Genomic DNA, 20,978 nt, shown 5'->3' on the forward strand with positions numbered 1-20,978 from the left:
TCGGGCTTCCAAGATGTTTCCATCATTTCTGATGGATGTACTGCTAGGTACATACTCAGAGCTCTTGAAAATTCAGCGACGTAAAGAAACACCAAGGAAACATTCTTAAAATACTGGCCAGAAGAGAACCAGAGAGACCATTTACACACCACCTTCCTCTCATGGAAAAGCTCTTGAGAAAACAGCAAATCTTTTCTAGACTGCAACTTCATTTAGACAGTGCTCACTGAGACACAGGAGATGTGTCCCCATTTACTATAGTTCAGATCGGCTTTAAATCTCTCAGTGTAACACACTCATTTGTGTGTTTATTTTTATTTGTGTATACCTTTCTTTGCAGACCAGTTCTATGCAAGACCTACCATACATCCAAACACGGACTTCAGACAGCCACAGCATTTTTCCCCCCTGAAACTTCAATACCTTTTTAGCAGTTAGGCACAGCACAAACTTGCACAGATATACTCATCTTCATTTGAAGACACCATTAAACCATACTCCTGTCTGAACTCAAATCAACATCCTTCCCTTTCTCGTGAGAGCCAATTACTTTTTCACTTTTTATTTTATTTTTTTAATACTGCTAACTGCAGCATTTAGGTTTCAGTGAAAGAACTACATAAGTATATTTCACTTACCATGGTAAATTTTTCCCTCCATCCTTCTCTCTCCTCCTGTTCTCCTTCCTGTCCTGACCCTTTTAAAAAATGTCTTTAGCTTTCTTTCTTCCACCATCTGCTGTGGTTAGTGCGGGTAGAGAAAAGATACAGAAGCTGATTCCCCTTTTACTGTTAATTTCACTGCCCGTTCATCCCCTCAACACAGTATGAGAAAGACCACCGTCATTGCTTATTACATGTCATGCATGAGTAGCAATTCCATGTCTTTCTAATTCTGTCCCATAGATAACAAATACATATTCGTATGGTCTCGAGGTGAAAGCTCTGGACGCCTCATCTTCACAAAGAAGTCAGAGACATTACACACTGTATAAAAATGACAGCTTAGTGAATAGGCTATTAATGTATGAAACAGAATGTTCATTAGCCATGGTTAACTCAGATTTCTAAACTTTTTATTCTCCTGCTAATATGTCCTGCTTCCTGCCCAACTGCTATATTTTTTTTTCAGGACATGAGTTTTACAGCTGGAACAGTGATCTCATGTTCATGGTTAATACACCTTGACTTCACTTAAAGTCACAAACCCTCAGCCCTGCTTCAGTTTTCCACATTATTCTTTTGGGAGCAAAACCTGGAAATTCCTAGAACAGATCTGAAGAACAACTTGTTTAAAATAACTGCCCATACCTGTCATCTCAGTATTAAGATCACATTACCAAAATAAGAAAAAAGTCCTGCTGGACCTTCAGAGAATTCAAGTTGTTTTGTAATCTAAAGCAGCACATTAACACAGCTGGAGATGCCCCTATTAAACTGGATATACAGACTATTGAATAATTGCTTGTATTCATTTGTATAATAATGATGACTACATTATGCCATTCACTATGAAAGCAAAGGAGCAATTCTTACTGTATCCTACTGCCTCCTACTACTAACATGACATTAAAAACTGCTATAAAAAAACATTTATAAATAAAACAATTCTACACATGCATACCTAAATCTTAGAGTTACCTCTGCAGAGATTAAGCGACTGTTCAGGCTAGGTCAAATCCTGTATGAGTGAACTCTGTATAAGGTTGCAGAACATCAAAGAACATGTTTAATATCCGACTTTAATATGTTTGCCAAACTTTATGTCTTTTCTTACTTCAGCTGGGTAACAGATGACTATTTCTACATATTTTACTGCTTTATAAATAATCACCTTAGAGACTTTCTCTTTTCTTCTAAGAGAATGAAAGAATTTTTTTCTTCCTTAAACAACAATCTTGTGTCACATTCTCATTATATAGAGGGGGGAACAAAAAAAGATGTATCCTTAGAGTTAAGTACACTGTTGGTTGAAGGTTTTCGGTTGCTTGTTTATTGGCATTTCCTAGAGCTGGGTACTTCCGAGTAATTTTTTCTGTTATTCGCCTCCCATTAAAAATCTCCATCAAATCCAAGAGCAGAGAGTCTACCTAATTTTAAACCTAGAATTAATTTTTGTGAACAGTGGCTCCTCCAAACTGGAGTACAAATGAATCCTTCCTAAGATTTTGAACTTCTGATGACCAGCCTACTCCCACATGTAAACTGACCACTCTGGTTTAGGTTGAGCACCTAAGTAAAAGACTACTTTCATTAGGTTTCATGCTATTCACATGCTAAATTTACCAGAATTTAAATACGTGTATAAAGGCAGTGTGACTTGAGTAAATTACTAAATACTCTGCTAAAAGAGTGTGAACTAAGGTATCAGACATCCCCTCTAACAACGCATGTCATTTTGGTTGAAAATTTGGAAGCAATTGTTCTATGAAACTTTGATATGCTTTTACAGCACAAAGTGTGGCATGGACAGCGTTATGAACAAACTGCGTATTTTTAAAGTCCATAACCCTTTTCTGTCACTTAATCACCATTATTAATAAAAATATGTTATTTAAAAATAACTACAAAAGTATCATGGGATCAGGTACGATTCAAAGAAGCATGTAGATTTGAAATACCAATGGCAAGTAAAAATGCATTACTTCAATCACGTTGTTGCAGAGAACTGTCCTGTATCACTTCTGCAGTTATTCAGGCTTGGCACCATGTCAACTTCCACCATATGGCCTTTTCTTCCTTTGTCGAAAGTGAATCTTTCTGTCAGAGAGCAGCTGTTCTAAATTATCACATCAAATTTTAACCTTACAGCAGACAACCACTGAACCCACAGATTCATGGCAGTGAAATAGTTCTCCTCCTTGACCTATGAAGGCTTTGTCGTTGTTTAGGTCTATTTCCGCCCTAGCACAACAGCCACGCCGATTGTCAGGGTATCCGACACAGGCAGGTATTTAAAGCTGAAGCTACAAACAAATTCTAGGCAATGAACTGCTCACCTCCTCTCCCTAAAAAAGACTGTGTGACGTCCAAGTTACCATGTTCCTGCATGCCATCAAGAATAAAACTGCAACTTCAAATGCAAAGAAAACGAGACATTACAAATGCAACTGTTCTTATTCACAGTTTGTAACCCAAAGAAACAGCCAATTCTGATACTTCTCCTGCAGTCTGTTTCAATAAAGTCTGATATCAATTACTGGTTATTTAGATGTCTGCCAACAGCACGTTTTGACAACATCTTGTGCTTCACGCTGAGAAGCGGCAGACGTATAGAAGATTCTTGTCATCTTGTACTCATCTTTCAAGATGGTTCTTACTTTAAGAGCATTTTCATCGAACATTATCAAAACGTACAGCTCTCACTACAATTGCTCTCTATTAAAGTCTAGTACCAGCTGTCAGTTGTAATGCAAACCCCTGTTAGCCTTTGTAAGTTCCACTCTGGAACTAATAAGGGATTGTCAAACAGCTCTATACGCAGACACTAGCGGCAGAGAAACCGATGGAGAAGGTGTGTGCTCAACGAACTCACACCGACAACACAATCTTTGTGCAACTCTGAGCTAAGCTGACATTGAATATCACCAAAGACAGTACAAGCAAAACATGCTCAGGGTGATACTACTAATTTAGTTTTTAATCTTTTGAAAGCCTCCAAAGAAGCAAAGCCATTAAAACAAAAAGGTTAAGGAAATGCCAGCAAGATCCCTTAGGATTCTCTGTAATAGACATCCATAAGATGTTTGCAGTAAAAACCCGTACAAAAATTCAACAGTAGTGGCATGGAACATTTAAGTGTCAGAGAACTAAGGTGAAAATTTCTATGTTGTTAAAAAGAGGAAGCAAATGTCTCACACATTCTCGTTAAATTGTAGAGAGTCTGGATCAATATCCAGTATATTCCACTACTTTGGGGAGGGTTTGTTGGTTTTTTTTGTTTGGGTTGGATTGGGGGGGGGGGAAGGGGTGTGAAGGCTTTTTGTTGCTTGAACGGCAGGTGAGGGGACAAGGAAGAAATTGCCAAAATACGCACAATGTGGCATAGCAAGCACCATGTCTAAACTGGTGAGAGATCTGGACTGAACAAGCATACAGTGCAACTGTATTAAGTTGCAGTTTGTGAGTCATTAACACTTTTGCAAATATTTCATTTTCTGAGTGAACCTTCCCATTTCCCAACTAGTTTAAAATACAAAAATGCAGCTCTGAATTACCTAATTGTGTCATGTGACACTATAGTACTGAACAACTTAGAGAGAAGTATCAGTAAGCTTTTTTACAGAACACTAACGCTAGGTTCCTAATCCCTGAACATTAAAAAATGAACAGCAATATTTATAATCAAGTTTTTGTTTAAATATTTCTACCACAGTCTCCAACAAATTTAGTAAAGATTCTTCTCAAGTAACTACAGAGCACTGAAACAACACTTTTCTAACCTGAGAAGCTGTATAGTGTCACACTGAAAAAATCTATTTTCTAGTAATTTCAGAACATTTCTTTTTCATTTTTGCTTCTTTGGGATGTGTGACAAATGTGGTCACAAACCGTATGATTGCACTCAAGAAATTCTGCCTTAAAAACTTGCATTTTAAATCTACTGCTTATGATGTACAAATTGGAGAATATTTTCCAAATTTCTGCCAGAAAATATTACATAAAAAATTGGCTGTGGTCTTTTCAAAGTATTCAGTACAACATAATTCTTCCCCTATGAAAAATCATCTGGGTATCTCTGACATAACATTTCTAAGAGATAAATAAATTCTAAGCAGGAAGGTAAATCCTTCATTGTGTGCTCTGTTTATGCACTTATAGAATATAAAGTGGATAAAAACAATGAATATTTTACAAATAAAGTGATTCATAATTTAAAGCTGCTGCCATTTTAGTTTACTAGCTTGAAAGATTAAGAGTCTCTTTCAAAAAGCATCTATATTGCTTTTTAAAATCAAAACATACTTCAAACTCAAATATATTTGAGTTTGACAAAATCAAGCTCAAACCTCTGCTTTAAAAAATGTGAATCCCTAGCTTTTTCAGATTTCATGTGAAACAAAACTTTCTTAATAGTTCAGTTATTACATGATACTGTCTTCATATTATCAGTTTCTACATTTTATTAAATGCAGTTGTTCCTATACAGAGTTTAAGAGTTAAAATCACACACTTCTACAGTGTAAGCAACACATCCAAGTCACTCGGCTGTTTCCAAGGGAAAATGTTCACACCTTCGCAGCTGCAGCGAGCATGTGTGCCTTCCGTCTGTTTTCGCCTGCACAAAGTTGAGTAGTTCCTCACAGTACCTTTTCTCTTTACGTGTAAAGTTATCTTTTACCTACTGAGACAAGCGAGTAAAAAGTGTATTTACTTATGCAGAGACAGTTACTTAAAGCATAGGAAAAAAAACCAAAACAGATCTAAAGAAATGTTTTTTTATCCTTAGTATTAATGTTTTACATATTTTTATCTCAAGTACAGTCTTCATTCTACTGAAAGAATTAAGCAATGTATGCGATGGGTCAGATTTAGCAGCCACAGATGGCATTCCTTTCATATCTCCATAAACTCAGAGAAATATGATTTAGGATATGCTCACTATACAACTTCAAACACTGAATAATTTAGTGTTAGGGGAAATTTTGTGAAGTCATTTTTGCAATAACCAGGCACAGTGGGTGAACTTCACCTCTCCCTCCTTTACCCCTTACTCCCTTTTCTCCCATTCAATCCTCCTGATTAACAGCTAAAAATTACATATGTAAGGAAGGACAGTTGGATTAAATTCTCTTTTTTCTCCTGGCTTTGCTATAGAACATGTCGGTCACTTGTGGTTAAAACATACAATTTTATTAGACAGTATTACATAGGAAATTTACAATTCAGACTTACTCAACTCCAGCACCTAAAACTTAGAACTACACCTTGAAATGACAGCATGCAGAAAATGTAATTCTGTGCCTTTCAAGTCATTCTGTTCAGGCCCAGCAATTTAATTTTCCATTTGATAACTGGAGCCACAAAGCTTGTTTTTGGTCTAAAGGGTCACCTGTTGGAAGCATTTAAAAGAACATTCAAGCTCACTCTTACTCCGAGATGGATAAACAATTGCCCACTGCATGTTTGCTAATGAAGTACATTATCATGAAAAATACCATTCTCCATGCCCAACCAGTCTTTCTGAAGTGCATGAAATAAACCAACAACAAAATAGACACGTTCAGGATGGAAAAGATTTATTAGTCCAAGCCTGCCAGTGCAGGATTTCCTTTGTCATCCGGTTACTACATTTTTAAAAAACATCTCCTGAAATGAGGCTTCCATTATTTCTCCGAGGAGACTTGTAGATCATTACAGAACTAAAGACATTTTTTCTAACATTTAATCTACATTTTGCCATTTGTTTTGATGCTATTACCCCAACTAACCAGCCTTCACATTGTGAGATCTATTTCCTCTCCGTAGTGTTCAAAACAAAACCGAGCCTAGCTTCTCCTCATATAAATCACTTACTGGGCAGGTGATGTGAATGCTCCTTTTCTTTTATTGATCTTTGGGCTGTTCAAACCCTTTGCCACTCATATAATCTCCTGGTGTACTTGTAACATGAATAGCGCATGCAAGCCACATTGTCGTTTTCATAAAAATCACATTGTTTACTTTGAATAGGGACAGAGACAGTGAGAAAGATGAGCTGAGGTATGGAGCAACCAGCCCATCCTTCCAGTGAGAAGGCACCCGTAGAGAGGGAGAGTTAGGAAAACAGGTATTACAGAAGAGATACTAGACATGAAAGAGACCTTGAAAATTGTTAATACAGAAGCTTAAAAGGGAACAGTTATTATTTTCTCGTTATACAAGGACATGGAAAACCTTATCCATCTGACTTGAAACAGAAGGCTTAAACACAGCAAGAAGATATGTTTTCCACCCAAGACATGTTATTCATTGCCATAAAAACTTACAAATACTAAAAATATAAATGAGTCAAAAAATAGACAAATTAACAAGTGACAGGTCACTGATTCCTACTACACACAGTCTTTCTCACAAGATGTATCTTAAATCTTAGAAAGTCAACAGATCGGCAGAAGCTGAAAAGTATACCCAGTAAAGCACCGCTTTATACAGTTTCTTATACTTTCCCTTAGGAATCTGACATTAGCCACTGTCAGAGGAAGAACACTAAGGCAGAGAAACTTCTGATCTGATCTGCCATAGCTGTTTGATGGGTAACAAGTGGAAAAGATGAGTTATTCTTGTTGACTGGGGAGTAGAATGGACACCATCAGAAAGCATTAGGTTTAGTGTGCAGTTCCAATCAATTCTTTTTTCCCCTAATTAAAAGAAATTAAACCGCACTAATTCTAAGAGAGAAGATGCTATAAAGATGTAGTTTGGCCAAAATGGCATGAATACATAATTTAGAAAAGACACTGTGAGGAAGCAGTCCTATTCAACCATGAAATATTACAGTAACATTAAATAGGCAGGATGACTACAATGCAAGTGCTAAGAAAGCTGTAATAACAAACAGTCTACAGTGGATGATACATACCATATTTAGCTAACTAACATACAAATTAGCTAAGGTGAAAAAAAGGTAAAGAGTGGCTTTTCCAGCATGCTCCCTGACACATCTTACCATACCTTATACAAACTTAATCCCTCCAAAATACTGATCAGGTGCAAAAGTCTTTGCTAGAGGAGGTGTTAAAACTTCAGCTGTTAACCTAAAGCATACCACAAAGACCAGAATACCTCAAGGTGAGGTATGCAATCTGCTTTTGAGAAATCACCTCTCCACACGTGCGCAATAATGAGGACAAGGATGGTCACAGCAAAGTCGGTCCTGATTCTCTAATTGACAGTTAAGTATCATACTGCTGTACATGTAAAATGCTTATCAGTTGATAGCACCCATAACAGAACGATAATCTTTCCAAGAAGAACCAATATGTTGAGTAAAGCCTACAGTCAATTTTGCCTTTTCATAGCTTATATACAAAGATGTTATAAAAACATGTATATTTTTATACGTACATGTACACCAATAACAAAAAATAGCTTGAGCTTTATGTCGACTTTTCCTGGTTACGCAGAGAAAGGAAAGCAGTTGTGGAAAATGGTACCAGTTGTGTTATTTGGGAGCATGACTGTGCCTTACTGTTTCTCCACGTACCAAGAAAAGCTGTTCTGAATGAAATTTAAATCGGCTGATCATATACCATTAGGGTCCTTCATTTTAATCATCATCGATAATCTGCTAACGTAAAATGACATTATTTCCAACACCAGCACTGAAGAAACAAACCAACAAAATCAGAAACAGTCTGAATGTAGGATCAAATAGTGACAGACACTAAGTTGTTGAATGTTTTTAAGTAATGGGAAGACAATAATTTCTATTACTTATTACTTTTTCAAACTTCAATTGAAGTATTTTTTTTCCTAAAATATGCCTTCATTCCAGCCCACGCTTGTAACACCATTTTGGATCTTCTCTTGACTCTGTAATCCTGACTATATTGCCCTTTTGTTGACAAAAAAAAAAAAAAACAACCAAAAAAACCCTAAAACCCCAACACCTTAAAAGCAGGAGCAAAAGAAGGAAAGAAGAAAAAGAAAAGCAAAGGTGCAGAGGCAGCCCTGAGCCTGAACTCAAAACTGAACTCTTTTTCTGAGCTTTCCAACTCCTGCTGAGTTACCGATGCCGACAAATGGGAGGTTTTGAATTACTGACTGCTTTTAGAGTGCCACTTCAATCACACCACAGTGAAAATATTTGATAAATATGACTTCAAATAATAGTAGAACATTATATGTTAAATCAGCATAAGCCAGAAGGACCTGTCACTATTGTTAATGGTTTCATCATATATCACTCCCTTGATCAACAGTTGGTGAGGAAGTCAAAAAAAAAAAGGGGGGGGGTTAGGGGAAAAAAAAGAAAAATAAAGAAAAAGATAGTAGTCCTACAGTCTGATTTTATGCCTTCTCACACATGGACGTGAACTCACTACTAATCTCTGCAGAATTCAGTAGGAGCTGCTTGCCTACCCCAAGCAGTTGAGAAACTTTTTTTAGTAAAACAGTTCATTCTTTTTTTTTACTTTATTTAGCTCAACTTTTCCTCAGTTGTAGTCTGACGCTTTCTGAAGTGATTGTCTTTTTGCACTCACACGTAACTGAAATTCTAAACCATCAGATTTCAACTGCTTACAAAGACACAGGCTCTACAGTAAGCAAGACTGAGCTCTTAACAGAAGAATTTAACTTGTTTTTCTTAATACAGGTATCTAATTGCAGAAAAGCATACTCGAAAGATTCAACTCCCCAGTTTACTCATTTTGAGGGCAAAACCACTTAATGTGTATTTAAAAGCAAAACCAAACAAGACACACTCTTACCCCTTTCCTCCCACACCTCCCCGGCATTTTCTGAGAAAAAGTCACCTTAATTAGAGCAACAGCTTTCACAACTACCTGGCTATGTTTTGGTGGGCTCTGGTTTGGTGGGCTCCTAGTAGCTCCCCAGGACTTACTTGTTTGACATAAAGATTGCTGTAGGACCAATGAAAAAGGAATAGGCACTCTCTCAACCAGGTGCAGAATACTTTAAATTTCTGTTCTTATGGATACAGACATCGCACATGTACACAAACACACATACAGACACCCCACAGTAAATAGCTCAGCTACTACTCCTTCCATCCATGGTATTTCTAGATATTGTTGTTTAACTTTTATTTATTTATTTAATGGAAGACCATTTGCCACAGCCAGCGCCCTTTAAGGCACTCTGTGAAAAGAGGTTTAAGATTCAATTAGCACAAAACTTCAAAACGCACTTTTATAAAAAGGAAATCGCAAACCACCATGATTTTGACTGATATTAAAATTAGGTAATATGCATTTCTCTAATTTTTAAAAGACTATTTCTAGAAAAACTCTAAATCCCTGGTGTAGTCTTGTTCTTGGGAGCATTCACATAACCACAGTTTGCAGAAACCAAAAGTTTGGAGAAAATTACTTTCAGTTAAATGATGCATATTCAGGAAAATGCAATTATTAAGTTCAAAAATTAATTTTCCAAATGTATCTGCATTTAGGAACTATGCTACCTGAAACAATGCTACTTGTTTTTTTCTGACAAATCCCAATTAATCAACACAGCTCAGTTATACACGAAGTTTAAAAAAAAAATCACACAAAAAAATCAAGTCTTTTGACACAAACAATGCATCTGAGAAAATTATAATCTACTGAAAAGAAGTCCAAGACTAGTAAGAGAGGCTAGATTTGCTACACACTAGATTAACTAAAAATCAGTTGTTGACCCTTAATCAAGTATTTTTAGCAACTTACATTATTAACGCAGATTAAATAAACCCCACTTTCATAGCGATTTTATGAACTAATTTATTTCTGTCAAGAATTTGGAAAAAATTAAGACATCCCAATATAGAGAGTAGGGACATAAAGAGAAACCCCTGTTAATAACTGAGCTATGAACATTGGAACTATGAACAAGGGCATTGTTACCTTGGCACGCAAAGCCTCTTTCTTCATAGCCAGCATTACACAAGCACTTCCCTATGGGCACTAGCCATTCTCCTTCTGTACTGCAATACATCTTGGGTGGCTCTTCCTCCTTGGAATGATTGACACAAGAACCCTGCACCTCCACCAGTGACTGGGAGTCCATGGGTACTGTATCAGGAAACATGGCGAGGTTCTTGACAGTGAAAGGGCACTTTTTGAAGTACACTCGCACCGAGACTAAGGCAACACATGCACCTACATCTTGAAAAGCCAAGTAAAAGCCTTTCCTGCTGATAGGCCCCACCTCGCGGACTTCTGTATTCAGCTTGAGAATTCGGTCTCCAAGATCCATTTGGGTGAAGCTCTCATCAGCCGCAATGGTGTCAATCTTTGTAAACTGATGCTCTCTGAACTTTACCGAACGGTCATCATCGTCATCAGACTCCATGTAATACAGATTGAAGGTCTCTTTGCAAGTGCCCAGAACTAGAGGGATACTATTACAGTCCCTCAAGGTAAACTTGAGCTCCACATATATCTTCTGAGCTGAATTGCGTGGAATCCAGTTTGTTCGCAGCCAGTTGTTTTGACTGTGATCCATAACATTGCACACTTGGTAAGTTCTGATTGGAGTATAATGCTCATCAACACCACTAATCTCTTCCCACTGGGGAAAAAAAAAAGGAAAAAAAAAAAAGGAAATATTTTAAGATTAATGATTATAGCAATAAAAATCACATTTAGAAAAAAAAAGCTGTGAAAAAGTGAAAATCACTTTGCTTGGACATCACTATAAAATAGACAATAAAGTCTGGTCGAACTTGCACTTGCTTTTTTCTTATTAAAACATTTAAACATCTTAAATTAACATAGAATACACCATAAAGAAGTCAGTTTTTACCAAGTTATTTCAAGGTGGCATGAAAGAGATGCTACAGCTGTTTTGCATTATTGAAACCCTGTGATTTTTTAAACTATATGCAGTACTGTCGTGACTGCGATCCCAACACCTATTTACTACAACCATATTCACCTCAAACAGAGGTTCACTAGGACAACACCACATTTTCACTGTTAGAATCAAGTTGTATTTCAACAATTAAACAAGGTTTAAAGTCTTACCAAACCAAAGCCAATGGCTCCCACTGAAATTCCATACAGTCATAAGAAAATGTTACAGTTTAGAATTTATTCAAAGCTTGATAATTGATTCTGCTTGGGACATACATCCCCTGGACAAACAGTCAAGATTAGCCCAGTTTCCAGAGTTATTAAAAATTACTGCTAACTTACCCAAGGTATCTTGGTTACTTAATTCTTCTGTGGACTCCATAGGCTATGGTGCTAAAATAAGTTTTGAAGACTACATAGTCATCATTTGTTTTTACATCAGTCATCAGCTGACAAACTCACTTGACCCAGACAGGGAAGAAATGGGTTTCCTATTTGTGAGTTACTCATGTATCCGTTCTACCTGATTTCTGAAGTCACACTTACCGGAGAGGAGTATTTATCAAACACAGGAAAAAAGAAATCCTACAAGGGTACTTAAAGTAAATATTTACTGTTCGTCATTTCCCATATACAACTAAGTGACTTAAGATGCATCTTTCTTTGCTTTCTCTCTGAATGGATGACCAGGACTGATTTTTTGGGGTTTGTTTTATTTAGGTCATTATTCTTCAGCTTTTATCCATACAAAAACTGCAGCTGTTCTATATTTTGAGTCTTAAAATACAAAATTAAGAGCCTCACCACTAAAGCACCAGAATTAAAACTCATTAGAATGAACAATATCTGTTATAGAATCACACCACCACTGAAGCTGAAAGAAATCCTTCCCAGATCTTCCAGCCCAGCTGCGTTTTCAAGCAGGGTCAGCCACAGCAGGTTGCTTAGGATCCCATCCAGTCAGGCTTTTGAGTATCTCCAAGGATAGAGACTCCTCAGCCTCTCTGGGCAGCCTGTGCCAGTGTTTGACTGTACTCAGAGTAAAAAGGTCGCTCCTTACGTTTAAATGGAATTTCCTGCATTTCTGTTCTTATCCATTGCTTCTTGGCCTTTCACTGGGCACCAGAGAGGAAAGCCTGGCTCCATATTCTCTAGACACTGCCATCAGGCATCTGTATGCACTGTCAAGATCCCCCTGAGCCTTATCATCTTCTGTTCTATGCTTCAAAGTTAATTACACAAACAAAAGAGGTAAACACCTAATGTGATAATGAAACACGTACTAATAGAGAATACGGTAGCACAGCAGCGACAGAGATCCTTGTTTTGCTGTCACCTACACACAGAGCCTCTGCAGAACACACAAGTGCTGCCCCATGCAACCAGATGCAGTGCAGCTGGGGAGCAGCAGAGCTTCAAACAGGGCTCCTGCATGGTACACGTACTGGAGATGTGAAGCAGACAGAGTGAAGTACGTTCTGAGAAATCACTGCCACACCTGGGAGAGGGACACAAAGAAGAACTTCTACCAGGAAACCATCTTCCCTCAAAAATCAAGTCACATCAATGTCACATTTAAGATCTCAGTTTAACAATTATTCATTTTGCATAAGCACCTTTTGCTGCAGGACCTTAGTTTACTGCAAACATTAGAAGAGGAACGTACTGTTCCACTTTACCAACACAGAAACTGAGGTGCAGAAGCACTAACTGTCTTCTTAATTTCCTGGTTTTACAAGACGTGCATCACACGCACACAAAGAAAAAAAGAAAAGGGAAAAAAAAGAAGTGGCCACATCAGAGGAACATCTGAGGGTTCTCAGTCCTAACCCACTGACTTACGGAAGTTTTTGATATGACTAAAAGCTGGTCTGCACCATTAAACTGTCCACGCACCACTGAAGATGCGATTTTAAATCATGTTATGAAACCAGTAGATAAAAGCAGTATAAACACTCTTCCTTTAATTGAAACAAAGTTTATTTTAGTTCACTTTGCAGACTTGACTACACATAAGTTTTATCTCTTCCTGACTAGCCCAACAGAGTTAAAAACAGTCTTGGATGCACAAACAGCAGCTGAAATGCTGCAGCAAGCCATAACACGCTCCAGTGCCAAAGACAGTCAGCAGTACAGGGACTTTCTGAGCCAAAATCACTACACCAGAGCTCATGGCCACTTGAGAGCTGGCACCACATGGCAGCCCATCGTACAAGCACGAGCTCTTGCCTGCATAATAAGCAGCTGGACCCTGGGCTCCCAGGCCCTGCCCAGTTCCCAGAAATGGGTGGAGGACCCTCCTCTGACAGATGTCCTTGTGCAAGCACAGCCCGTGAGCCACTAAGCTCAGCCTGTTGCAAAAAGCCATCCAGATGCCACAATCATCTCCTATGTAGCTGGATGTACCATTTAGCTATAGGTCTTACCTGGACACATAAAAATTCAGTTACAACACTTGGGTGAAACTAGATAAGATTATATAATGAAACATGATTTTATGGACATTGAAAGCCACTCACTCTGATTCATAAATGATCTACTTATTATCTCTTCCATATAATTTCTATCATACTGCCATCCCCAAGTGATCTTAATTCTAAACAGATTATCAGGAATACCAATTCCCTTCCATGACCCATGAGTTTTTTCTATTAGGTGAGGTTTCTCAAAGACATATATTTGTATTTGGTTTGATTTTTATTTCTATACTTGTAATTCATTCATATGTTCAACTTCCTTTGTAAAATTACAATAGTTACAAAATTACTTTCTTTAAAAAAAACCCTATATATATATATTCTTGTTCCAAGGATGGAATTAAGGAGAGAAAAATATAAAACAAAATGCATGTTGGTTAATAAAATATTGAATGGTTTCTTCTTTAATCACTATGGTCAATTGCTCCTGTGTTGATTTCAGGGGCTCAAATGAAGGCAAGCAGTCATTCACTTTAAATCGTTATATATTACTTTCATGGGGCATCCTAAGATATAGGCCTTCTGAGGCATTATTTATAAGGACTTCTCAGCCCAAACCTGCTCTGAAAACACATAATCAAAAAATTCCATGTTGTTTTACTGCTTCTAAATGCTAAACTCATGCCCACTTAAGAACAAGGGGAGACTATGCATACCCTCTTTAATGCAAACTCATGCTGTTTCAGCATCTCGTTCTTTTCCCTGTATTGCTCTTGTAGGTCCACCTTCCCCTTACGCTCCACTTTAGCTCTGCTGCTTTTAGAACAGTGTCAGACAGCACCCAAACAAGACTATGCCCCTCTCAGCACTTCTTTTGAGCACTAAAAATCTATCATCTTTACATAGAGGATAAAAATCAATCAGCAAAAAAACCATTAGTAGTTGAGAATTTATACTTTAGCTTTATAGAGAGGTCATAAAAACATGTTGGCTACTGAGCGGCTAAGTGGCAACAGGAAGCCAACCTCCTGTGCGGCATCGCCACACGGCCTGTTCGGTATTGCAGTATCCAGCGCAGTTTTACGCTGTACAAGCGTCATTCTGACCTATATTCCCAAACAGCTAGCTGCAGTAACAGAACAAGGTAGGAGTTAAAAAGTAAAGGAAGAGATATACAAACAGGAATAAGCATGGGATAATGCTTATTTTCCAATCTCAGAGAAAAGCAGAGTGTAAAAAACTGAAGATATTCCTTATAAGAGAAGACACAGATATCCCCTACAACAAAAGCTACAGAAAAGGTGCCCTTACTGTAGGGAACAAAAGAGATTCATAGAGACGAGAAAAAGAATTAGAAACACAAAGTATTTAAGATGTTTTAAACATGAGGAAAATTGTGATCTGCCAGGAGGTGGGGAATAAATCAGCTAAAAGAAGCGTCCAGAATTACTATGCTGTAATTTGAACGAGTCTTTGTATCTTAGGGTACAGAAAGAACAGCATTCCAAGTACGCAGGAACATGGATAGCTGGGGCCTGAACAGGTCAAAAGGCAGGTAGCTATAATAAATAATAGAAGACTGAAAAGTCATTAAAAGGAATTCAGTCAAAATGGAAATGAGACAATGAAATGCAAAGAGAATAATGCAACAGGGATACGAGATGCACTGAAAGAAAACTTCCGATGTACGGCAGATCTAACTCTGTACAGGGCAATCAGCTGGCAGAAAGGAACACGCTTCTTTTCACCTCATGCACTGAGTCCAGCCTGCTCCATTCTCCAGATAGATGGAAAAGATAAACCAGAAGGTATCAGAGGAATAAGCAGAAAGATGAAGGAGAAGCTGTCACAAGGAGACTGACAGACTACATAGCAGCAACAGTAGAGAAATACTGCAGAGAATTTGCGCGCAGGCACTTTCTCAGGAGCTAGGAAAGACCTAGAAAAGGTTACCTGAGCCAGGAAGGAAGGAACCGGCACTATGTAATATCGAGGAGAAAGGACGTTGGCGGGAGTCAGGCTGAGAACTTAACAAAAATCTCTGGAGATGCTGGCAGAACTGTATGAAAGATATGTACTTATACTGTGTAAATCAGACACTGGTGGGACCCATACCTAATTTTCACCTCAGTTACATGCAATTACTTGAGTAAATCTGGTCCATGGGGCATTGCACTTCAAAGGTAGCTCAACTGGCATTTCTTTCTTTCAGTACCCTGCAGCTACAGAATGAATGGATATTTATCAGTCCTGGCTATGTTTAGACTGGAAATTAGTAGCTGGGTTCTAAGTGCTGGAAGAGTCAAGCGACAGGACCGTCTTCCAAGCAGTTCAATGGGGATGATTAATCCAAGTTTTTTTATGAAAGAGATTTATAAAATTGTGTCAGAGATTCTTTGACAGCATGATCGGGGAGCTGGAAATCTGAGGCTGTGATATGTGGCTCTGGGTGCTGGATTTATTGCTATTGTCAAGATGGAAGGAGCAGAGGTGTGACCACCATTTCTGAATTCACATTATTACACAGTACTTATGTCACATTGTTCTAATGCCTTCAGGAACCTTCAGCACTTTTGAAACATATCCAGGAGAAGTGCCACAGCACCACTCCCTCCCCAGCATGTAATCTGGCTTTTGGAAAGTGTTCTTTTCTTTTCTTTTCTTTTCATTTTTTAAACCTTCTGTGGATACCGTCAGTGGCAGGAAACAAGACTATGCTTTCAGTGCTACAGAAAAATCTCAAAGATCCCCAGCGAGAGGGTCGAACTCCTATGCTCTGGTCATACTGACTGACAAAGATGAGACAGAAAGGATTTTCTTTTCCAGAACGGATCTAGGAGAGTGTGCTGGCCTTATGGCTTTGGAGCTTTTCTTCCATTTCTTTACAAAAGGGAATGTACAGAAGTGAATGCAGGTCATTTCCTCAGATACTGTGAGCAGTCTCACTAAAAAGTTTCCTCTCAATCTGTAAATTTAGGACATAAGTGATGTCATCAATTCTTTCATCCTTCCTGTGGCATACTTTTTTTCTACAAAGGATAAAGAGCCACAGAAAGTGAAAACTTAAGTTTACATTAAGAAATTGAAGGCTATTTTGTGATTTACAATAGAACTCATATGCAACTGCTTGATTGCAAAAACCTACATTTTATCTTTCAGCGTCACGTTGCTATAAAACTCCTAAACTATAAACCTCCTACTAAAAATGAAGTTTGATAATTTTTCAAGACACCTGTGGAACCCAGATAGCTAAGTCCCTGAGACTGCACTGACAATCTCAGGCAACAGCCTAACAATATTTATTTACGATTTTATTTTGCATTAAGAAATTTGGTATGATCATGTATTTGGTACGAGTTGGTATAAGCACCATTTCAGGTAATGTCCAACTGTCCTTTAACATAAATTAATAATTCTAATAGTGGCTAGATGGGACATAACTTAAACTACATAATCACTGTGCATGCTAGAACACAGACTGGGAATACAGTGCTGAGAAATCAGAAGAAAAATAGTAACTGAATAAAATGACTTTGAAACTGCAGGAAAACATCTTCATGCGCTAGGATGTCACACCTTTGCTGAGCAAAGCAGTCAAATCATTGCTTATTTCTAAACTGATTTTTAAAAATGATTTTTTTTTATCAGTGTAATTGCTTTTCACTGTCTGTGAGGTGTTCACACAAGCCTCTACAGAGCCCCCATTCAAATTCTACCTGAAAAAACACTTACTGTTCTCATAATGAAAACTGATCCTGCTCTCATCTACTGGCTCTTAGTATTCAGTACAGCTTTTCAGCCAGAAAACAAAACAAAACAAATAAAAAAATAAAAAAAATCACTTTTATTACGCTTTGCTGAGCAATGACAGAAAAGTCTGCACTCCCATGTATGCACACTTTCTGCCTTCTGCTATTTATTCAAGCAATTCCCTTCCCAAACAAAAAGATCATTATGATAGGAATCTCACATTTCAGATAGTCAACCATTGCATGCAACTTTTCAATATTTCACTGACAGAATACCAACTGGCTAACAGTCTTTTTTCGCTGCCCCCCACCCCCCAAGTTGCCAGGCAATCACAATAAAAAGAGAGAAAACAAACAAGCCCTGCCATAAGCAACAGAACTAACGAAGCCTAGATTCCTACAAACATGTGTGTCACGCTTGGTCTCCATCACAGACTCTGATGTCTAATAAAAGGTGAGTGCAAAAAAGTCTCTTCCTCATTGGGACCGTTAACGCTATCTCTGTCATTCTCCCTCTACCTCTCCTCCTATTGCTTATTTTCGTAAGTCTTGTAGGGACCTAAGGCTTTGGAGACCTCTGCTCTTCTGTGAAACCGTCAAAATTCACCTCTGAGTTCAAAAACTATTAAATGGGATCTTACTTTCCCTTGTATGTACACACACTTAAATGCGTACCTGTCTGTATAGTTTCCATTTTCTCCAGAGATTATGCTAAAAAAAAAGAAGGTAATGGCTTCACATACAGGACAAGCATAGTAATTAAAACTGCTAAGATTTGCATAGACACTACGCATTTCTATTCAGCTTTTAATGGGGGGGGGTGTGGAATCTATATTTGCAAGCAAAAAAATGGTCAAAATGTTCTACTCTGAGCTTAAAGTTAGGCATATGACGGTCTCATATAGCACTTGGAAAATGCTGAAATATTCCAAAGCTGCATAATACATGTTCAATTCCTGTTAAGTACCGAGAAAACTGATCAGCAGGCACTTGAGATATTACTCTATATTATACTAATACGTTTAGAATTAGTAGTTTCCTCAGTGAGTAATTTTATATGACAATACTAATTTTTTAACAAAATGAAAAAATTTACAGCTGGCAGTTCAGTAGTATGAGCATAAAGTAGACATTCCCGGTGAAAAGTTCATTCCATTAAAAATAAGAGATCCACACAAAAAAAAGTATTTGACATCTTTTTTTTCCTTGTTTTTCCAGAATTGTATTTCTTCATGGCAGAAATGTATGAATATTAAGTTAAATTTCTTATTTTGGAAGGTGGAAGTGCTACCAACAAACATTCTTAACCAGAGAAACTCAGTTCAAACAACATCCTTGTCAAGTTCATATTACAAGAAATTGGTTTGTATATTTGATGCTGTAATAGTCAAGTATCCTTCACCGTTACACAGTGCTCTCTGCTACTTATTTTAAGTGTGAGAAATTAATCTTCACTGATATAAAGCTTTCTTTTACTTTTTGGTGTATACCTAACACTTGCCTAAGAATCCCTGATCTTGCTCTCAAGGGACATTTGCCATTAACTTTAAGAAGAACGTGCGCATAGTCTGAGTTGAAATGTTGAAATAAAACCCCATCTCCTAAGAAAGACACACTGTGATAAGCAAGACTTTCAGAAAAAAAATAAAAACTGAAGAAATAATATTGGGCAGAGAGAAACCACAACAACAAAGACAAATCACCATCATCACAGACATTTGCATCTTTATAAAAGAACCCAAAAGATCTACAAGTCATTTTCTGACAACTTTGTGCTTGTCACCTTAATTAACTGAAAATATAATTCATGATAAGTATGAAACATCTGACATGCTTCACACCATAGCAACGTAACAGGCCAAGATTGAAAGCCTCAGGGATGGGAATATTCGCCACTTATCTAAATAACATTTGTATTGTTTTTTTTTAAAAACAGAACTTTGCATAACATAAATTGACTTAAAAATCTTTCAGTATGATAATAGGGAATTATATCATAATTAAACATATATATATACATTTCAGTCTAGCACTTCCTTTCTCTATCGCACACTGTCCATTATTTCAAATACTCCCATCATGCTGAAGCACACATTTGGGAAACAGGCTGCAGGATTTAAGACAAGATGAATAACTTTGATGCCTCCTTTGTTTTAGAACTTAGATCTTCTGGTGTGACTTTTTTACTGTAACTTTAAACGTGTTCAAATTCAGATCAGTAAGAAAATCAAGCTTTCACATATGTTGAAGATTACTCCAATGCATCCTACTCAATTTCATAGCCAATACACAGAGAAAAAGAACATTTTCAGTTACTTGAAAGTAAAAATGTATTCAAGGAGAGATTTCTATAAACAACAGCCAAAATTCTGAGGAGGAGTAAGGAAATCAAACAGTCAAGAAAAAATAGCACAGATTTTAGGACAGCTTGAGACTAGGAATAAAATAATTCAAATCTAAATGAAAAGTGGAATCTTCCCACATACTATACAAAAGTTTAACAAAATAGTAACAGGATGCAAGAGCTCTGAAAGCTTGCTATTAACAAAAACCCTGTAATGACCATATCACAGAAGAATGTGTTCCAGACCAGCTCATCAATATGAAAACACTTTCCTCATAACATCGCCAAAGACGCTGATGCAAGGCCCACACATACCAATCAGCTGAGATCAGAGGACAGAAAATGATCCGACTTGGGAGTTCAAGAAATTGAGGAAGTACCACGGAAATTTTTTTATATGTTTGGCATTCAAAAGTCAATGAAATTACCTGCTGGTACTGGGTCTCCCCCCAGTTATTCTCTTTATTTTTTTCTAAGCTGCAAATGAAAGAGGAGAAGGTTGCACTGCAAGAGCTTTTCGATTAAGTTACACAACACTCAGAGTGAAATTACCATTACCTTCGATAAACCCTTCTAAGACAGAGACCTTGGTACACTTTCTCCTAATGCTGTGTTACTCGTCTATGATTTTACATCAACCAGTCAGAACTGTTAAATGAAAAGCTCTACTGTGACAGAAAATAAGCATATTAGAAAGAATGTAAGATCTATTCGTATAAAATGACATGCAACAATATTCAGTCTAAGATCCACTTAGTATTACCACTGTCTCCTTCTCCATCTCTGTTCAGTTATCCACGGAAGTCTTCACATTTGTGGCAACAGACGAAACACACCTGACTGCATATCATTGTATTCAGGAGATTTTGTTCATAGCCTTAACCTAAAAGTTGAGTTTCTTCATAATTAAGCAAAACAGTTTCAGACTTACAACCCAGACAAAAATCTTAATTTCTTGTCTGATGAGAGCT

The 20,978-nt window shown here is 37.5% G+C and overlaps 1 protein-coding gene across 3 annotated transcripts in view; it reads right to left on the bottom strand.

The window, feature by feature from the left end:
• The window catches only part of EPHA3 (EPH receptor A3), a 234,058-nt gene that overhangs the window by 146,654 nt on the left and 66,426 nt on the right, over positions 1–20,978 (bottom strand). For all 3 annotated transcript variants that reach the window (XM_075434971.1, XM_075434980.1, XM_075434962.1), the window contains exon 3: positions 10,547–11,213. In XM_075434971.1, coding sequence (XP_075291086.1) covers positions 10,547–11,213 — 667 coding nt within the window. The remainder of the gene's footprint in view (positions 1–10,546; positions 11,214–20,978) is intronic.

The sequence above is a fragment of the Opisthocomus hoazin genome, chromosome 1 (genome assembly GCF_030867145.1).
Source record: "Opisthocomus hoazin isolate bOpiHoa1 chromosome 1, bOpiHoa1.hap1, whole genome shotgun sequence".
NCBI lineage: Eukaryota > Metazoa > Chordata > Aves > Opisthocomiformes > Opisthocomidae > Opisthocomus > Opisthocomus hoazin.